Source organism: Phalacrocorax aristotelis, chromosome 23 (assembly GCF_949628215.1).
Source record: "Phalacrocorax aristotelis chromosome 23, bGulAri2.1, whole genome shotgun sequence".
NCBI classification, from domain to species: domain Eukaryota; kingdom Metazoa; phylum Chordata; class Aves; order Suliformes; family Phalacrocoracidae; genus Phalacrocorax; species Phalacrocorax aristotelis.
In genome coordinates, this window is record NC_134298.1 from 1018676 (window position 1) to 1036315 (window position 17640).

The window sequence follows — 17640 nt, forward strand, 5'->3', positions numbered from 1 at the left end:
AAGTTCCTGGGGAGTTTGGGGTTGAAGTTGTCTTTCTTCTGGTGCAAATTCAAGGTCAGTCTCCTTAAAAAAAACCTTTCAGTGTTGGGGCACTGGAGGGGCCTCCTTTACAGGAGACATGACACCATGCGTATCTATCCGCACGTCTCCTTTTGCCACTGGTGGAACGGTCTAAACTCTTTTCCACTCTTAGCGACAACACTCTGTTCCAGTGGCGGCGCGCGGTACCTGTGGGTGACGCGGTACCTGCGCGTTAGAATCCGCGCAGGCACTAACGCTGTGACACCGTCAGCTTCCGCTGCCCCAAGCACGGGGCCGGCGGGCGGAGCGGCAGCGCCCCCTGGCGGGCCCGCCCGGGGCCGTCCCCCCGCCCCCGCCCCACACGCCCGGCCCCGCCCGCGCCGGTTCGTGCCCGGCCGCAGCCCCGGCTCCTCTCCCCGTGTCTCCCACGGCGCAGTAATACACCGCCGCGTCCCCGCGCCGGGGCCGGGCGAGCCGCAGGACGCTGGACCGGCGGTCTGGGGCCACCCACAGCCGCCCCGCGGGGTCCCGCAGCTCTTTGGCCCCTTTTACAGCGAGCGCGATGAATGCGGGGACTCGGCCCGGGAGCTGACGGTACCAGTGGATAGAGTCGGAGGTCTGTATGTTGGGGTGTGAGCAGGTGATGTTGATGCCGGTGTCCTCGGTGGTCTCTGCCGACGGCTCCTGCTGCACCTGGGCTCTGCCAGCAGCCACTGCCAAGAAAAGAGAAGGAAAGGACAAGGGTTGTCAAAGATCGCCCAGCTCCGATGGCTCTTTTCTCAGAGAAATCATTGGAAGGAGCAACAGGGAGACAGTACCAGTCCGGAATGGATGCGGACATATGACCATGATCCGGGTGTGGGTGTGTGGAGCGAGCGAAATCCTCTAGGACAGAATTTGAAATAGAGGCATGGAGACACAGTATGCAAGTCAGGCGCAAGTCAGATGGATGGATGGATATATGGAAGGATGGTGAGGGGGAGAGGGGACAGGAGAGGTGGGTGTGTTACACTGAAGGACGGAGGGCTGAATCCAGAGCAATAAAATGCTGAATTCACAGGGAGGCCAGAGGATGTATGGAATAACGGCACAGTGCAGGGAAACAGCCCTGTACCTACAGATATGAAGGAGGCAGAGGAATAGATGAGAGAGGGGTCTCAGAGAATAGGATGAGAGGACAGAGATGGTAGGTTCATGGAGAGATGGGTGAAAAAATGGGAGGAATATTAGACAGGGAGAGGGGTTGTTACAGTGAAGGACAGAAGGCTGTATTCTGGGCAAGCAATTCGGAGAATAGGAAAGGGGACTTGGAGGCTTTGGGAAGGAGAACGAAGAGGTGGCAGAGAGGTAGGGAGTGGGAAGAGTTGGCTCTGAGCCCCCTGGGGAACATCCCGGGCACCGCCCCGGCCCCCACCCACCGCCGCCAGCCCCGCGCACCCAGGAGCACGGCGGCCAGCCCCGCCAGCCCTGCGCCCCGGCACCGCCGCATCCCGCCGCTCCGCCGCCCGCGCCTCGCTGCGCCCCGCCAGCCCCGGCTCTCTGCTCCGGCCGCGCCGCCTCCTCTCCCCCTCCTCTTCTCTCCTCGTCCCCTCCGCCGCCGCCAGCTCCGCCCCGGGGCTGCGCCCTGCGCCGGCGCCGCTCGGGGTCTCGCCCGGCCCCGCAGCGCTCAGTGGCTCTGCACGGGCAGAGGTTTCTCTCCTGGGAAACGGACTCTCCCCGTCCTCCTGGTGAGCAAGGACTCCCCCGCAACAATAACCCCGCACAGCGCCAGGCACGGCCTGGGGGAGCTGCAGGGCCCTGAGCCAGGAGATGGACCAGCTTCCCAGAGCTGCCTCCGAGCTCAGGGGCTGGCAACACCAGCCACTGATTTCCTGCGCATGGCAGTGAGGAGGCTGAGAGCCTGCCTCGGCTGCCTCTCTGCAGTCCCAGCACACTGCCTAGAAGTTGTGTTGAGGCAAAGTGTCTGTGAGGACACCTGTGCCCATGGGTGTGCTGGGGTCAGGGGTGGCAGGGGCAAGGTGGGAGTTACACAGTCTGAATGTAGGTGAGAAGGCACCTCCAGAGGTCGTCTAGGTCAATCTCCTACTCAGAACCAATCCCATTAGAGCAGGTTGCTCAAGGTCACAGTCAGTCATGCCTTGAACAGCTCCCAGGGTGGAGATTGCACAGCCTCTCTGGGAAACCCATTCCAGTTCTTGTTATTTCTTTTAAGCTACTGCTTAATCAGATGTCTCCATGTCCCAGCTGCTGTCCGTTGCCTCCACTCTAAGAAGGTACTCCCTGTGGCCTGAATCTGAGTCCATGTCCATCTTCCCTGTCTCCTCTGAAGAAGCAGTTGCAGAAAGCAAGGTCTCCCCTGAGACTTCCCTTCTCCAAGATGGTCCGGCCCAGCTCGCTCAGGCTCTTCTCCTCTCACATTGCCAACCCCCTACCCACCCTGGTGGCCTTTGTTGGACTCACTTCAGTATGTGGATATCCTTCTTGAGAGGGGACCCCAACCTGCATGCAGTACTCCACATATGGTCTCCCAAGGGCCAGAGGGCCAGGATGACCTTCCTGGACCTATTAGCAACACTTTGACTAACACAGCCCAGTATGGCAGTGGTTGGTCCTGTTTACCTCAAGGGCACACTGTGGTCTCATGTTCAGCTGGGTCTCTCCTACAACCACACATCCTCTTCTGTGGATCTGCTTCCTAGGCAGGCAGCCCCCAGCGTGCATGACTGCATGGGCCGGTTCCTCCATCACATGCAAAACCTTGTCCTTGCTCTTTCTGGCCTTCATGAGCTTCCAGTCAGCCCATTGCTTCATGGTCACAACTCTTTGAGCCTGGTAGCCCAGCCAATTTTCCACCTGCCTTATCGTGCTCCTAATGAACTCATTCAATGCCAGTTTGTTTGTAAAGGAAGAATGGGAGAGGGTGTCAAAAGTCCTTCTAAACTACAGACACACATGTCACTGAATCCCAGAATCCCAGAATCACAGGTTGAAGGGACCTCAGGGATCATCTAGTCCAACCTTTCTAAGAAGAGGAGAGTCTAAACAAGACGGACCAGCACCCTGTACAGACGACTCTTGAAAGTGTCTAACATGGCAGAGTCAACCACTGCCTTGGGGAGATTATTCCAACGGTTGACTGTTCTCAGTGTGAAAAATTTCCCTCTGGTCTCCAGTCAGAATGTCCTCTGCCCTTTCCTTCTCCACAGGTCCATTGCTGGAAAGAGGGTCTCTTCTGGACACTCAGCCACAGGGTCTGTCCCTTCTACTCAGAACACAGCAACGTCAGGCTCCTGGGTCCTTTCATTCAGTCCCTGTTTGGTGCAAGGTCTCAGCCTCTGCCTGACACAGCATCATGCCGATGAGGTGCACAAGTACATTTGGCCTTGGCTTGGACACGAGAGGGGTCTGCGTTCCATACCAGACACCACTGATATGTAGTGAAAGCAGATCCACTCAGGGATGGCCAGCACATGGTTGGCAGGTGCCATCGCTGTTGAAATGCACTCAGGGTCCTTCTGACCCTGGGAACCAGCTGCTCTGTGGTGCTAGTGGAGAGAGCAGTGGAGAGTGTCTCCGCTGTGAGCAGCATATTCCCTCCTGATGGTTGACACACAAGGACATACACATGCATATTCATGCACATCGGTGCGGAATCATGCGCGGAGTTGAGCTCTAACATGTGTTTATACAACACAGCTGCACACGAAGACAAGGAGACAGGTAGGCAGAGATGCAACCATGGCCTCTGGTGAGAACACGTGGGGACAACTGCAGCAATGGTAGAGCATTCTGGGGCAGGATGAGGCCCTGGGAATGCCCATGGCATTGTTTGTGCACTCCCAGGCTGCACAGAGTGGGGACTAGTCAAAATGGGCCAGAAATTTTTCCTGAGGGTGCTGTTACGCCGGATGGGGTCAAAACCAAGCAGAACAAGCCACACACCTGGGAAGGTAACAAAAAGTGACCATTGAGGTGAGCTGATGCAGGAGGGAAAGAGAAGGACAGGGTACATCTTCATGCACAGGAACCCTTGAGTGTCCAGCTGAGGAATGCTGGAAATTCTTCCTGAGAACAGTGCTTCAAACAGCCCCACCAGAGTGACCCAGGCTGACTTCACTTGCCTGCTCTCGACCCGTCCAGCACTTGAACTGAGTTCTGCCAGCACTGCTGCATTCCTGCCCTAGAAATTCTGGGGCCTTTCATCCCAGCACTCACAAGAAGCCTTCAGTGGGGAATGGGCATGCTCTATACCTGGCAATGAAAAGGCAGCAGTGTTGGAAATCACAGCACAGCCCATATCATTAGCTGTGACAGTCTGCATTGAAGATGAGCTTGTCAGGAAATTGTTACCTCTGCAAAGGGTGCCTGTGTTCCTGCGGCAATGAAGGGCAGGTATAAAAGCCAGCGCAAGTCCCCGCTCTCTCATCCACTTCTCTTGCCTCCTTCTCCTTGGGAACAGGTGAGTCCTGAGCCCCTTCTTCTCCTCTTCCAAAGTGAAATCTCTCCTTGATGGACACTTGAGCTGCTACTGGCTCTGGCCTGTGCTCAGGCTTTGGAGCATCATGCCACGGGAGAGAGAAGTGGGGAGGAAGCCTGCTAGAGAGAGGCTGGGACATGTCAGAGGGGGCATTGGTTTACAAGTTAGGAGAGGGCGTCCGTGGGCAAGGCTGTCATTTGTAGGGGAAGGAATACTGTGTGGTTTCTGGCACCGCTTTCAGGTCCTCGCACAGTAGTACCTTGCCTCTTTTGTGACAGGGAAATAGACTGCACCTCACCCATCCTTGTGCTCTGCTTCCTCCCTGCCTTGTCTGCCAGGTGCACCTCCAGCCCAGAGACATGTCCTGCTACAGCCAGTGCCTGCCATGCCGGCCCTGCGGCCCGACCCCGCTGGCCAACAGCTGCAATGAGCCCTGTGTCAGGCAGTGCCAGAACTCCACTGTCGTCATCGAGCCCCCGGCTGTGGTGGTGACCCTGCCCGGCCCCATCCTCAGCTCCTTCCCACAGAGCACCGTGGTGGGCTCGTCCACCTCCGCTGCTGTTGGCAGCATCCTGAGCTGTGATGGAGTGCCCATCTCCTCCGGGGGCTTTGACCTCTCCTGCATTACCAGCCGCTACTGTGGCAGAAGGTGCCCTCCCTGCTAAAGATGCTGGGAAAGCCCCAGGGAGACAGCCTGAGGAACTCAGAATATGGTGCTGGGCAGAGAATTGCTCTCCTGGATTGTGTTTTCAGCACATCTCAGCGACCTTGCCTTTGCCTCCCTTTACTTTGTTGGCTTTGGTTCCCCTTGGCAGCAAGGCCCCACAAAGGCCAGCCTGGTGGGGACCATCTGTCTCCTCTCCGTCTATGGGGCAGGCAGAAAGACTTTGTGAAGGGACTTCTCCATGGCCAACGACCGCACACTCTCGGCTGCCTCTGGGGCTCCCTGCATCGCTGTCCTCCACTCAGAGTGACTTTGCTTCCCTCTCTGGACTCATTAAAGTTGTGCCGCATTCAAGCCTTGCCTCCATGTGGTCCTTCCCTCTGTGGACACTCTCCAAGCTGCCAAAGCAGAGGGGTGTTGTTCTGTGGTGGAAAGGGGTGAGGGCACAAGGACACCCTTGTTCCTTCAGAGAGGATTGGGAGGTTGGGACATGCCGCAGTGGCTCCACTTTTGGGCACCATCCCTTGGACCTGAGGAAGACATTTCTGGCTGCTTTGCTGCCGGTGACCATCAGGCCTTGCCCTGCTGTGTCTCTGCCCACAAATGCCCAGCAAGGCAGGAGGCCCTGAGGGCTCAGAAGCCCCATGAGCCCCCTGAGGAAGGGCATTTCCCTGCCTTTTGAAGAGAGGGTATTTAGCTCAAAGGGAGCCTAGAGACAGGTTCACTACTACATCACTTCTGATGTCTCAGTGTCTGTAGCCTGAGGGGAGTCTGTCTTGACCCAGACAGGTTGTGCTCGTGTGTGTGAGTTTGTGCGCACACTGCAGGGGAAATTCAGATTGTAACTGCTCAGCAGTGGTAACCTGTGACCAAGGAACGATCTGCCACGCAGGGAAAATGGCCCAAATGCAGAAAGGGTTAAAGTGGCTGGCAGCAGGAATGCCAGAGACAGAAGGGGTCCCTGAAAGGCAGTGCAGTTTCCCTTGGTGACGGTGTTGAGACAAGAACCAGGCGCAGCACTGTCCTGTAGCAATCCTGGAATGTGAATGCTCAGTGGCCACCTTTGGGCAGCAGAGCTGGTGCTGGAGGATGGACCCAAAGCCAGGCTGAGGTGCCTCATGCAGCGCTCATAGGATTGGTGCTGCTGCCGGTGTATATAAGGAGTTGGCTCTGGATGCACATTTGCAGACTCCTTGTAGAAGTGCTTACAGTGGTAGGACTCTACCCAATACATCGATCATTTGGTGGGATTTGTTTTTCATATCTAAGCAGGAGTCTGACCTCACACATATTTGCGTGTGTGCATGCCTGTGAGTGTGCATACCTCTGTGTGCGTATAGGTGTGCATGAGTGTGCACCCCTGAGGGCAGATCAAAGGTATTGCTAGAGTCAAGGTACACCACAGCCAGTGGCCCTCCCCTTCCCCGCAATGCCAGTCACCTCCTCATAGAAAGCAATGGGGTTGGTGAAGAATATTTTGCCCTCAGTTGTCTCATGTGACCTGCTCCCAACCCTCTTTCTGCCTTTCGTGAGTTGAGAAAAGGCTTCTGAGAGTATTTGCTTCATGTTCATCCCAGGGACTGAGAAGTGACTGCCCAGTCAGCTCCTTGAACACCCTCGGATGCATTCCAAGCAATCCCATGAACTTGTGTATGTCCCAATGGTGGGAAGAGCTCCTTAGCTCTTTCTTCTTCTACTGTGGCTGCTGCGTCGCTCCCACAGAGTCTGCGGGGGACTGAGGGATGTGGTAGGCCTGAGGAGAAGCCGTAGCACTAAACACTGAGGACAAACAGGCATTGAGTACGTGAGCCTTTTCCCCGTCATTTGTCACCAGGTCCCCTTCCTCACTGAGCAATAAGCCCACATCTACTTAGCCTTCCAAGCACCCCCATCCCACGGTTAAACCCCATATCCATGTCCAAGGTACTCGAGGACAGACAGATGGCAGGGAGAAAGCTTTAGTGTGGGTGAGTGGGCTCAAGATGGGCACGTTACTCTCATTAGCTGCGTATGCCCTTCACACCAAGTGCAGATCAGTCTCCCCTCAACCACGTTGAAGCCTTGGGCACAGGACTTGCAGAAGATGACTCTGTCAAGTCTAACACCTGTGTGGTGACCCTGGACAGTGTAGACAGCCTCCCTTTTGGTGTGAGGCTTCTCAACTAACTCTAGGTGCCTAGAGGTCAAGACTTGTGCGTGTGCGAGTGTGTGTGCTGTTTATGCCAGCTGTCTAGTCTGGCATCCATCCTCCAGTAAATCAACTTCTTCCCAATGTTCTCCCTCAGCCAAGGGGTCCATGGCTTCATGTGGAGGATGGTGCACGAAGAGAAGTTGTTGGATCATTTCCATTGGCTGAGCACCTGGTGAGTGAAGCCCACCCAAGACACGTAGCATAGACTTCCAATGCCTTGCATATTTAAGGGGATTAAGGAGGATTTCCTCTGCTCTTGAGCCACATGAAATTCCTGGTATGTAAATGCCTAAAGAGGAAGAAAGGAGGGAAAGGGATCCTTCAGGTGGTGATGCAGCTCCACCTGTCTTAGACACCCAGCTGAGGATGAAACCGATTCTCCCCTAGAGAGCTGATGAAGAATCCCCCCTTGTCTGCAGGGAGGGCTTGGATGAGACCCCTCGGTTCAGCTGGCTTCTCAGCAGAGCTGCCTTGGAGGGGATTCAGCTCAGAGACTTTTGCCTTCAATCACTGAGGCATGGATACCTCTTCCCAAGTTGAGATGTCCGACTTATCCATCGGAGCCGCTCGCTGGACTCCTGCCTGAGTCCTCAGAAACAACCTGGCACTTCTAGAGGGCTTTTAGGCCTGTATACGAGGCAAGCTGAGCCATTTCTCTCTCGCAAGTGTCTTTTCTCCACCCAAAGAAGGGGGGTAAGCTGAGGAGCTGCAATAAGAGTATTTCATCATACATCTTTCAACTTGGTCAGCAGAAGTCCTTCCCCCGACTCTGAGATGGCAGAATTACAGAGAGGTGCGTCTTACCCTTCATAGACATGCTGAGAAGCAGATGTCAGTGGAGATAATGGAGCTATTTCCAAAAGCTTCCTGTGCTGAGACGTGGAAGAGAGCAAATAGACAAGACCACGAGTCCTTGTGTAATGACTGTCATGCTAGTCTGCTGCCCTGTGCTGCTGCCATCTCAGTTGGAAGCCCCTGTGATCAACTGAAGAGGTCAGAAAATCTCTTCCAGCGCCACGTTGTCATGATGGTTTTTCTGTTCCCTTGGTCTCATTTACTGAGATTGCAACTCTGTATTTCCTGCCTTGAAGAGTGCAGGGATGTTCTTCCCTTCCTCTGCAACAGCCTTTCAGGTAGCTGGAGACCCTCAGCCTGCTCTCCACAGTTTCCTAAGTGGGATTTTCATCTCACGGAAGCAATTGCATTCCACATCATCTGAAGGAAATGCCCGCGCTCGATCTAAGAAATAATTCCCCATGGTCATTTGATGGTGTAGGCCTGACCTTCAGGGTCAGATCTAAGTGTCCAAATGTGTTTCTGCAGCAAAGGGTTTCCCCATCGATTTTAACTTAGCGTACGTGCTGTTTTCCTGTGCTCTGCACCAACTACTTTGTCAGGGATGATGGCTTTGTTGCACTACTAGTAGCATCTGAAGGACCAGCACAGGCATGCAGACTCACACAGAAACTTTCCTGGCTCTGCAGATGAACCTCGGTGCTTGGGGGGCACATGGCAAATGGGACAAGTGTGGAAGAAAGAATTTGTCCTTCTTGGTTTCCCAGGCAGGTGGCATTCCCAGGTCTCCCCTGTGGTGGTATTTGCACTGACGTACTCCCTGACAGTAAGAGGCAAGGCATCCACCATAGCCCTCATGTGGAAGAACAGCAACCTCCCTACCTCGGTGTACTTCTTCCTCCGTAATCTCTCCTTTCTGGAGATGTGGTACGCTATGGGTGTTGCTCCCACAGCCATAGGAGGCATGCTGGGGACTAGCGAGACCATCTCCTCCAGTGTCAGCATCCTCCAGTTGTTCTTTCTTCTCTCCCTAGGCTCCACTGAGTGTTTTCTCCTCTCTGTCATGGCCTATGACCACCACTCAGCCATGTCCTGCCCCTTGAGATACAGCTTTGTCATGAGCAGTGTCCTCTCTGCTCGGCTGGCACTCAGCTCCTGGCTGGGAGGCTTTCTGGCCATCTCGCTGCTGACCTTTCTGACATCCAGACTCACGCTAGGTGCTCCAGATGTCATCAATCATTTCCTCTGCAATATAGATTCCTGCCTTGCCCTCTCCTGCAGTGACATACGGCCCATGGAGCTAGTGACCTTCCTTGTCTCTGTAATTATTGTGGTGGCCTCCTGTGTGCTCACCCTTCTGTCCTACATGTACGTCACCCCTTCCATGCTGAGAATCCAGTCAGCCCATGGCCAGAAAAAGGCTTTTTCCATTTGCTCTGCCCATCTCCGTGTCATCATGATCTGGTACGGCTCCACCCTGTTCTGTATGTCAAGCCATCGGCTGAGAACTCCTGGACCTGAACAAACTTGCGATTACCTTTAACACAGTCTTAACTCCTTGTTGAACCCCTTCATTTACACACTCAGGAAGAAAGAAGTGAAGCAAGCTCTGGGGTGGGCTTCCCAGAAGAAGTGAAGTGGCTTCTCAAAGAGCCTCAGTGGAAGCAAACAGATTCACCCGCTCCCTCCCACAGCTTCTGCCCTGCAGAAGGTCCTCACGGAGGTGTAAGTGCACCTGAGCATCACAGGGAGGGAGAAGCCACCAATCCCACAGTGAGCTCATCTCACTCACCTTACAGCCATCTTAGGCTGGGCTGAGCCTCGGTTCTGATGCTCCCACCTCCCTCTGTTCACTCCTGGGTAAATTCAGAAGGCCTCACAGTGCTCTAAAGACCAGTGCTTGGAAAGGGTCACAAACCCCATCCAGACACAGTGCAACAGAACCCTGGAGGAGTGGTCCTCACACAGGTTTGTATTCCAGTTTCCCAAGTCCTTCATTTTGTCAGGGATTCATATCAATCCCCTAAAGAAGTCCCAGCAGCCGGCTCACTGCTTTAGGAAATGGACATGTATTTCTCCATTTAGTCCCACGTTTTCTGGATGCATCTATGCCCCATCCTCATGGCTGTTTGGCAGAATCATGCCCTGGTTCAAGATAAAATCTGGCAATGTCTGGCATCGCTACCTAGCGCCAGTATTCCTAGCATAAGACAGTCAACAAAATATGCACTCCCCTTCCTTCCCTCTATCCAGTATCTGAATGGACTTGTACATCTCTAATGAAAAACATCCAAATCTCTATGCCTCACACTAAATGAGTCTGGGCAATTCCACATCTACACCCCCACACTGGGCTGTAACAGTCCGTCCTTCCTCACATTTTGGGCTTTGCTGTGGAATCACTTCAATGAGATTGGCAAAGTCCCCAAACTGCAGAGCTGTGAAATGCCGGCTGGGTAGCAAGACTCTCTCTACGTTCACTGGGAGGATGTTAGCACTTCCAAGGGGCACTTGCTTTTCCCCTTCCTATGAGTGTCATTTCAGAAGAGATGAATCACACTCTCAAAGCTCTTCTTCCTGCTCACTGACAGCAAAGGGAGTCCACATGACCATAAGGAGGAGGCATCAACGTGCCAGGCACACCTTGATGAACAGTGTGGCATCGGTTTTGCCTGAGTGTAGAGCTCTCCAGGTGAGATGATTGAGTCCAGACCGAAATTCTAATCCTCCCTTCTGCAAGCAGTGGTGCTTCGGGAGGCGATTCTCCTGTGTCCACCTGTCCTGGGCACTTGGCTCTTAGACCTGCAGCCAGGCCCAGGCACCAGTGCCCAAGGACAAGCTGATGCCCACCCTTGTCAGCTGGGCTCTCTTTCCCAATGGCATTTGGGAAAATCCCTGGGACAGCCCACTGGGGATGGAGAAAGAGCCTGAGCCTGTCTCCACCCTTGAGTAGCCCTCACTGTTTGTCATTCCTTGCTTTTGGGGGAGAATTGTGTCAGTGGAGTGTTGAAGCCCTCTGCAGCCTCAGAGAGCAACCAAAAGCAGGACCTGAAATGTCCAAGGGACCCAAGGCACAGTGGGGTGCAAGCCACTGAGGGCTGCCGGCCATTCCCCATCAACGCTGCCTAGAGCCCTCTGAGGTAAATAGGGGCATGCAAAGCCTCCAACAGGGCTGGTGGATCAGACCCACATCGCCTGGGAAGGCAGGCCATCCTGGAACAGCAGTGGGACAACAACCAAGTACCCTAGGCTTTCTCAGGTGAAGGGGATCATGCTTCATGAGCAACAGACTCCAATTCAGAGGGTAGGATCCAGCTGGAAAGTCAGCACCCTCCAGCTGAGCTTCCCCATGCAGTGCTGGGGTGGGATTGCCTGAGCATGGATTCAGGGACATAGGGTTCCCTCTCAGCTCGGCACTAGTGATTTCCATGAGAAGGAGAAGAAACATGGAAAGGAATGGGACCACTCGCTGGCACAGGGAAGGGGAACAAGAAGACAAACTGACAGGTTACCTGCCCTGGGTACTCACTGCAATGTACCAGCTATTTTAAGCAGCAGGCATTCCCAAGCCTGGTTTGGTTTGTTTATGGTGTAGCCTCCAATGGGTCTGCCCCAGGTCAGGTTTCTTTGTCCATTTTCATCATCAAAGACCCTGGATCTAGACACAGCTGTAAAATCCAGGCTGGCATGTGCTTTGCAGGTGCACAGGCTGGGGAGGCAGAGGCCCAGCCTCACCACAGCCCCCAGGTGCCATTGCTGGCCAGGCTGAGCTCAGGGCTGCATGCAAGCAGTGGCAGGGAGGGAACCACTCCTCAGAGCACCCCACCACGTTTCTGTGCAGCGCTGCAAGCTGTGGGCACCAGCGTGGGCTCAGTGCACAGAAATAGGCAGCGCTGTCCTGGAGCTCGGCACCCTGCACATCCAGAGACACCTGGGAGTCCTCTGCAGACAGCTTGGAGGAGAACCTCCCTGAATCCACCTGAGGTTTCCATTTGTCCAGCCGCAGCAGCACCTGAGGGGACTGGGTCTGGCGCTGCTGGTACCAGAAGATGTAAGGATTGGAATAGCTGGTGGAGAAGTTGCAGTGCAGAGTTGCGTTGTGTCCCTCCTGGACGGTCATTTTTGCTGGGAACTGGAGCACAGTGTCCCTCTGGGCATGACCTGTGAAGCCAGAAGGAGTTTTCAGCTTTGCTTGCCTGTGTACCTTTCTGTCTATCACTTCGTCAGCCTGCTCACTGTCCCCAGTTTCCATATCACTTCTCCAAGCCTCTGAAAGGCTGAGCTGGTTGGCCCTGCACACTGCTTTCTGCAGGTTCTTGCCGCTCCTCACACCCCAGATCAGCCTGCTTTTCAGCCATACTCACTGGTCTTTCAGTCCACTCATTCTCCCCACATCTGCCCCTGACCTATGTTAGCTACTGGTCTCTCCTTCCGCAGCAGAAGACATCAGCTGTTCCTCTCCCACCTCTCACCACATCATCTTGCTCGAAGAGTTCCTCCATATGACACAGCGCATCCTCTGCCCTTGCCCTGTCCTTGTATGGCATTTCAGCTCTTCTTGCATTGAGTTAGCCTGCTCCATGTGTTGCCCAAGGTTTACGACCACCCCTACAGACATTGGTAGCATTGTATCCAATACACCTAGGAGAGAAGCTCCTATATGCCGCATTGCTCCATTCCCTAGCATCTTTCTTTCCTTCAGGCTTCATCTGTGTTAGCAGCACACTCAGGAATGCTGAGTGCCTGCGAATTTCTGGGGAGTTCTTATTGCTCCTCTGATGCCCATTACTTCTGACATCTCCCAGGTTATTTGCTGTAGCCACCTGCAGCCCCTACTCTCCCTACAGAAACACTCGCAGATCCCCCACGGAGCCAGGACTCACATCTCCTCCCTTCCACCACCAGCTGCACAAACTCTGGCCTCATTCTCCCAGCTTGAAAGTTGCATCTCACCAAAGTCTGCCAGTTCCACCAGGGCTGCCAGGAAAATGAGGACCATGTCACACTCTCCCTTCATGGGGTGCCTAGGGACCTGCCAGCATGAGGGTTCTGATGCTTGCAACCCTACCTCTTCTTCTGCCTCTGCCAGACCAAAGAGGTCTCCAAACCACAGCCCAGAGGGTGGAGCAGAACTCCCTCCCTGCTGCTCCAGGCAGGCCTCTTCGGGTCTGTCCCCCAGCCTCTACCACAAAAAGGCTCTCTAGCGAGGTAACCGGCTCATGTCAAAGGGACAGGCATCCCTTGTGAATGTCTGACATCAACCACCTAGCCAGCTGCACAGGCCTGCACCCAGCTCTGCAGGAGATGGAGAAGGCACCCCTGTGCCCACCCGTGTCCACCCTGTCCCTGGGCGTGCCTGGATGGAGAGAGGACCTGGCACACACTGAAGTGCCTGGCCCCAGGGCTGGCACACTCTCTCCCCTCTCCTCTGCCCATAGAGAAGGCACTCCAAGAGCAACATCTCTGTAAAGTGCATCTGCTGCAGAAACCAGCTGCACAGGGACAGACAAACTCCCTCACTCTGGCAGGGGGAGGACGCGGCACACAGCTCCCTGTTGTACAGGCAGTCCCTCTTTGTCCCTTCACCTACCCACAACCTCCAGCAGCTTGTCCTGCCTTGGGCCCCAGAACCACAATACCCAGGCAAGCAAAACGGTCACTTGATTTCATATCTTCTGCTGTTGGCTGCTGGGAGCAGGGCTCCTCTGCCCCTTCTCACCCAGGCCCCTTTGCTCACAGAGTTGGCAGGGACTGCACGAAGCAGGTTATTAGCAGAGCAGCCCCCATTCCAACCTTGCTCCCACGGGCACTTCAGGGTGCTGCTCTTCAGTTGAGGCCATGGCAGAATGACAGTGGGCTGCCCTCTGCTCTCCAGTGACTGCAAACCTGCCAGGAGTTCCTTTGTAATACAGCTCTAGCTGCCACAACATTCCCCGGCTGAGGCAGGGAAGAGGGCTGTACCTTTCCTCTCTGCCTCTGAAGCCTCTGAGCATGGACTTGCCAGCTCTGCCAGCTCCTACAGCCACACAGGCCTCACTGGGGACTGGCTGGGCCCAGCACCCCATGCCCAGAGGCCTCCTTCCAGCTCTCACTCGCCTCAGACCTTCAGCCCCGTAGGGCAACCTAGCTCATCGCTTTGTGGCGCTCGGTCTGAGGTTAAGGGGAGTCCTGTGCAACAACCTCTATGCCCCAAACACCGGCAACCGCGGGATCCACGTGAAGGTGTCTCTGACAATCGGGATCTCCTTCTCATATTGATGCTGAGGTAGAACTGCTGCATCTACAGGATGCCTTTCGACCAGCAGCAGGAGTGGCTGGGAAGTGGACTGTGGAGCTGGAGGGCCGAGTTAGGAAGTGTGTATCTGAGCCCAGAGTTTGACAAAGTCACCAGTAAAAACCACTTCTGCTTGTGGTTTCAAAGCAGTGGCTTGTGTTAGCACTTAATCATTTGGGCCTTGGTGTTCTAAGAGGGCCTGGCTATGTTAGTGGGGCGAAAGAGATGCCCAGCCCCTGCTCGCTGAGCAGCAGCAGCGCCCGGTCCCTGCGGCAGGAGGGTCTCTGCTGCCCGCCTGCCGGTGCCGAGCAGCAAGGCGCTGCTCCTCGCCGGGAGCCGGCGGGGCCGGCGGCTGCAATCGCTCCTTCCCGGGCACGGCCGGACACCGCCACCGCTCCGCTCGCGCTCCCTGCCCCGCTGCCGCTGGCGCCGCCGCTGTCGCGGGGGATTCCTGTCTGCGTCGCGGTGGGAGGGCGGGGGCCGGGGCCGCTACCGGGGCCGGTCGCTCGGGGGAAGCGCCCCGGGGCCGGGCGGGGCCGGGCGGGGCCGGGCGGGGCCGGGCGGGGCCGGGCGGGGCCGGGCGGGGCCGGGCGGGGCCGGGCGGGCGGAGCGGCAGCGCCCCCTGGCGGGCCCGCCCGGGGCCGTCCCCCCGCCCCCGCCCCACACGCCCGGCCCCGCCCGCGCCGGTTCGTGCCCGGCCGCAGCCCCGGCTCCTCTCCCCGTGTCTCCCACGGCGCAGTAATACACCGCCGCGTCCCCGCGCCGGGGCCGGGCGAGCCGCAGGACGCTGGACCGGCGGTCTGGGGCCACCCACAGCCGCCCCGCGGGGTCCCGCAGCTCTTTGGCCTCTTTAAGAGAGAACGCAATGAATGTGGGTCTTCTGCCCGGGAGCTGACGGTACCAGTAGATATAGTCGGTGATCTTTATGTTGGGGTGTGAGCAGGTGATGTTGATGCCGGTGTCCTCGGTGGTCTCTGCCGACGGCTCCTGCTGCACCTGGGCTCTGCCAGCAGCCACTGCCAAGAAAAGAGAAGGAAAGGACAAGGGTTGTCAAAGATCGCCCAGCTCCGATGGCTCTTTTAGGAGGGAATCATCAGGAAGAATGGCAGCGAGACAGGACAGGAACAGATCGGGACATGCACCTATGAGCAGAGATGGAGAGCGATCCTGGCGTGGGTGTGTGGTGCGGCAGGAGAAGGCTGGGAGGGAATTTGAAATTCATGCATGCAGATATTAGATAAACGTCAGGGGCATGGATAGATGGATGGAGAGAGGAAGAGCAGGGAGAGTGGGTGTGAGAGTGAAGGACAGAGGGCTACCCTCAGGGCAACGGTAGCTGCTGAATGTACAGGGAAATGCAGGCGTACGTGCAGGCAGCCGTTACTGACAGAAATGAAGAAGAAATCAGGAGAATAAAAAGAACAGGGAAGAGGAACGCCGGATGGCAGAGAGGCAGGGAGGGGGAAAGACACGCTGAAGAAGGAGAGGGAAGAGTTGGCGCCGGGCGCCCTGGGGAAGAGCCCGGGCACCGCCCCGGCCCCCACCCACCGCCGCCAGCCCCGCGCACCCAGGAGCACGGCGGCCAGCCCCGCCAGCCCTGCGCCCCGGCACCGCCGCATCCCGCCGCTCCGCCGCCCGCGCCTCGCTGCGCCCCGCCAGCCCCGGCTCTCTGCTCCGGCCGCGCCGCCTCCTCTCGTCTCCCCTCCCCTCCTCTCCTGTTGTCTCCCTTCCCCTCCTCCCCGGGGCTGCGCCCTGCGCCGGCGCCGCTCGGGGTCTCGCCCGGGCCTTGGCAGACGCAGAGCAGGTCCGAGGGCGGCGGGGAGGGGCGGTCGTCGGCATTGCTGCCCACGGGGGAGGCGGGGCTGGAGCGGGCGCGACAGGAGCGCGATGGCACCAGGCAGTGCGGGGCTGACACGCTATGGTCTCACTTTGACCCGATAATCTATGGCCTCCTGCCCGTCTTTCTCAGGCAGCTGGGGGCGCCGGAATTCTCCATCAGGGTACGCGGTCATAAGAACGGGCAAGGGTCGCGAGAGGCAGAGGACCCGGCTGGTCTCAGCACCCCGGGCTCACCCACTCCGAGCCTGTCACAGAGACCATCCCTGCTGGCAGAGGGAGCACTTCCTCTGGCGGCACAGCCCGGTTGTGGGATTCCCCGGGGCTGCCCGGGGCTGGGGGTTCCCTGTGGCACCAGTACTACCCTGATGAAGGAAGGGTTGGGAGAAGTACCTTCCTCAGGGAAAGCACGGCCCCGGCATGACATCTCCCACCTGCTTTGGAGCCATGCAGATGCACTCTGCATCCGTGGAGCACAGGTGTAGGACAGACAGAAGGTGGGAGCTGAGAAGGCAGCGTGGCAAATCAGCTTCCTGAAATAACCACCACCTCAAGGACCTGGGACATGAGAGGAATGGATTTGGGAAGCAACTGTGCCTCCAAGGAGAGTACAAGGGCTACACTAGAGCGTCAGCTCAAAAGCAGCTCCACTGAGAGGGGAATCAGCTCCGGCTGTGCTCTCCCAGCAGAGCTCCCTGGCACTGATCTCACCGAAGGTCACTACAGGGAAGGGAGGAAGCCCTCAGCTGCCCTGTCTCCAAGTCAGACCTGAGCCCAGGCAGGCAGACATTCAGGCAGGGACATGGGCTCAGGAACTTTACACACTATGTCCAGTCCTTGTCAGAAAGGAGCTCTCTCCTAGACACCCCTGCAGGACAGCAGGATGCCATCTCAAATGCAATGTCCCTTCCCTCCCAGGGGCAGTTGCTGGGCACTCAGAGCAAGATTCCTGTGCGGGGCATGAAGGCATTTGTGGGCTGAAGTCCAAAGCAGTCATTGGTCCTTTGGCTTTGCTGTGCAAGCCACAGGGTCTGTCCTTCCACTCACAGCACAGCTATAGCAGCCTTCATGTTTGTTTTGCTCAGCATCTGTCTGGGACAAGGTTTCAGCCCCTGCCTCACGCAGCACCTGGTCGATGCATAAATACGTTTGGCATTGGCTTGGACATGAGAGGGGCCTGTGTCCCATACCAGGCACCACCGTTACGGCATTGGAAGCAGGTCCACTCTGCAGGGATGGCCAGCACAATGCTCAGCACGATTCTTCAGCCTTTCTCCTTGCCCATAAAGCAATCCCCATCCTTTTGAACTCTGTAGCTCTGGGAGAACTGCTATGTCCTGGCGTGGAGAGGCAGGGTGGGGGACTGCCAGCCGTGCTGAGGC

At 56.6% G+C, this 17640-nt stretch overlaps 2 protein-coding genes and 1 pseudogene across 2 annotated transcripts in view; 2 read left to right on the forward strand and 1 right to left on the reverse strand.

The window, feature by feature from the left end:
* Positions 1-17640, reverse strand: part of LOC142068101 (T cell receptor alpha chain MC.7.G5-like) — a 532408-nt gene that overhangs the window by 469944 nt on the left and 44824 nt on the right. The gene's annotated exons all lie outside the window — the stretch shown is intronic.
* LOC142067906 (feather keratin Cos1-1/Cos1-3/Cos2-1-like) lies at positions 4347-5505 on the forward strand. The gene is made up of 2 exons (XM_075116912.1): positions 4347-4480; positions 4849-5505. Exons 1-2 carry the CDS (start codon positions 4403-4405, stop codon positions 5161-5163), a joined length of 393 nt encoding a protein of 130 aa, XP_074973013.1. The 5' UTR covers positions 4347-4402; the 3' UTR covers positions 5164-5505.
* Positions 8802-10319, forward strand: LOC142067896 (olfactory receptor 6F1-like; annotated as a pseudogene).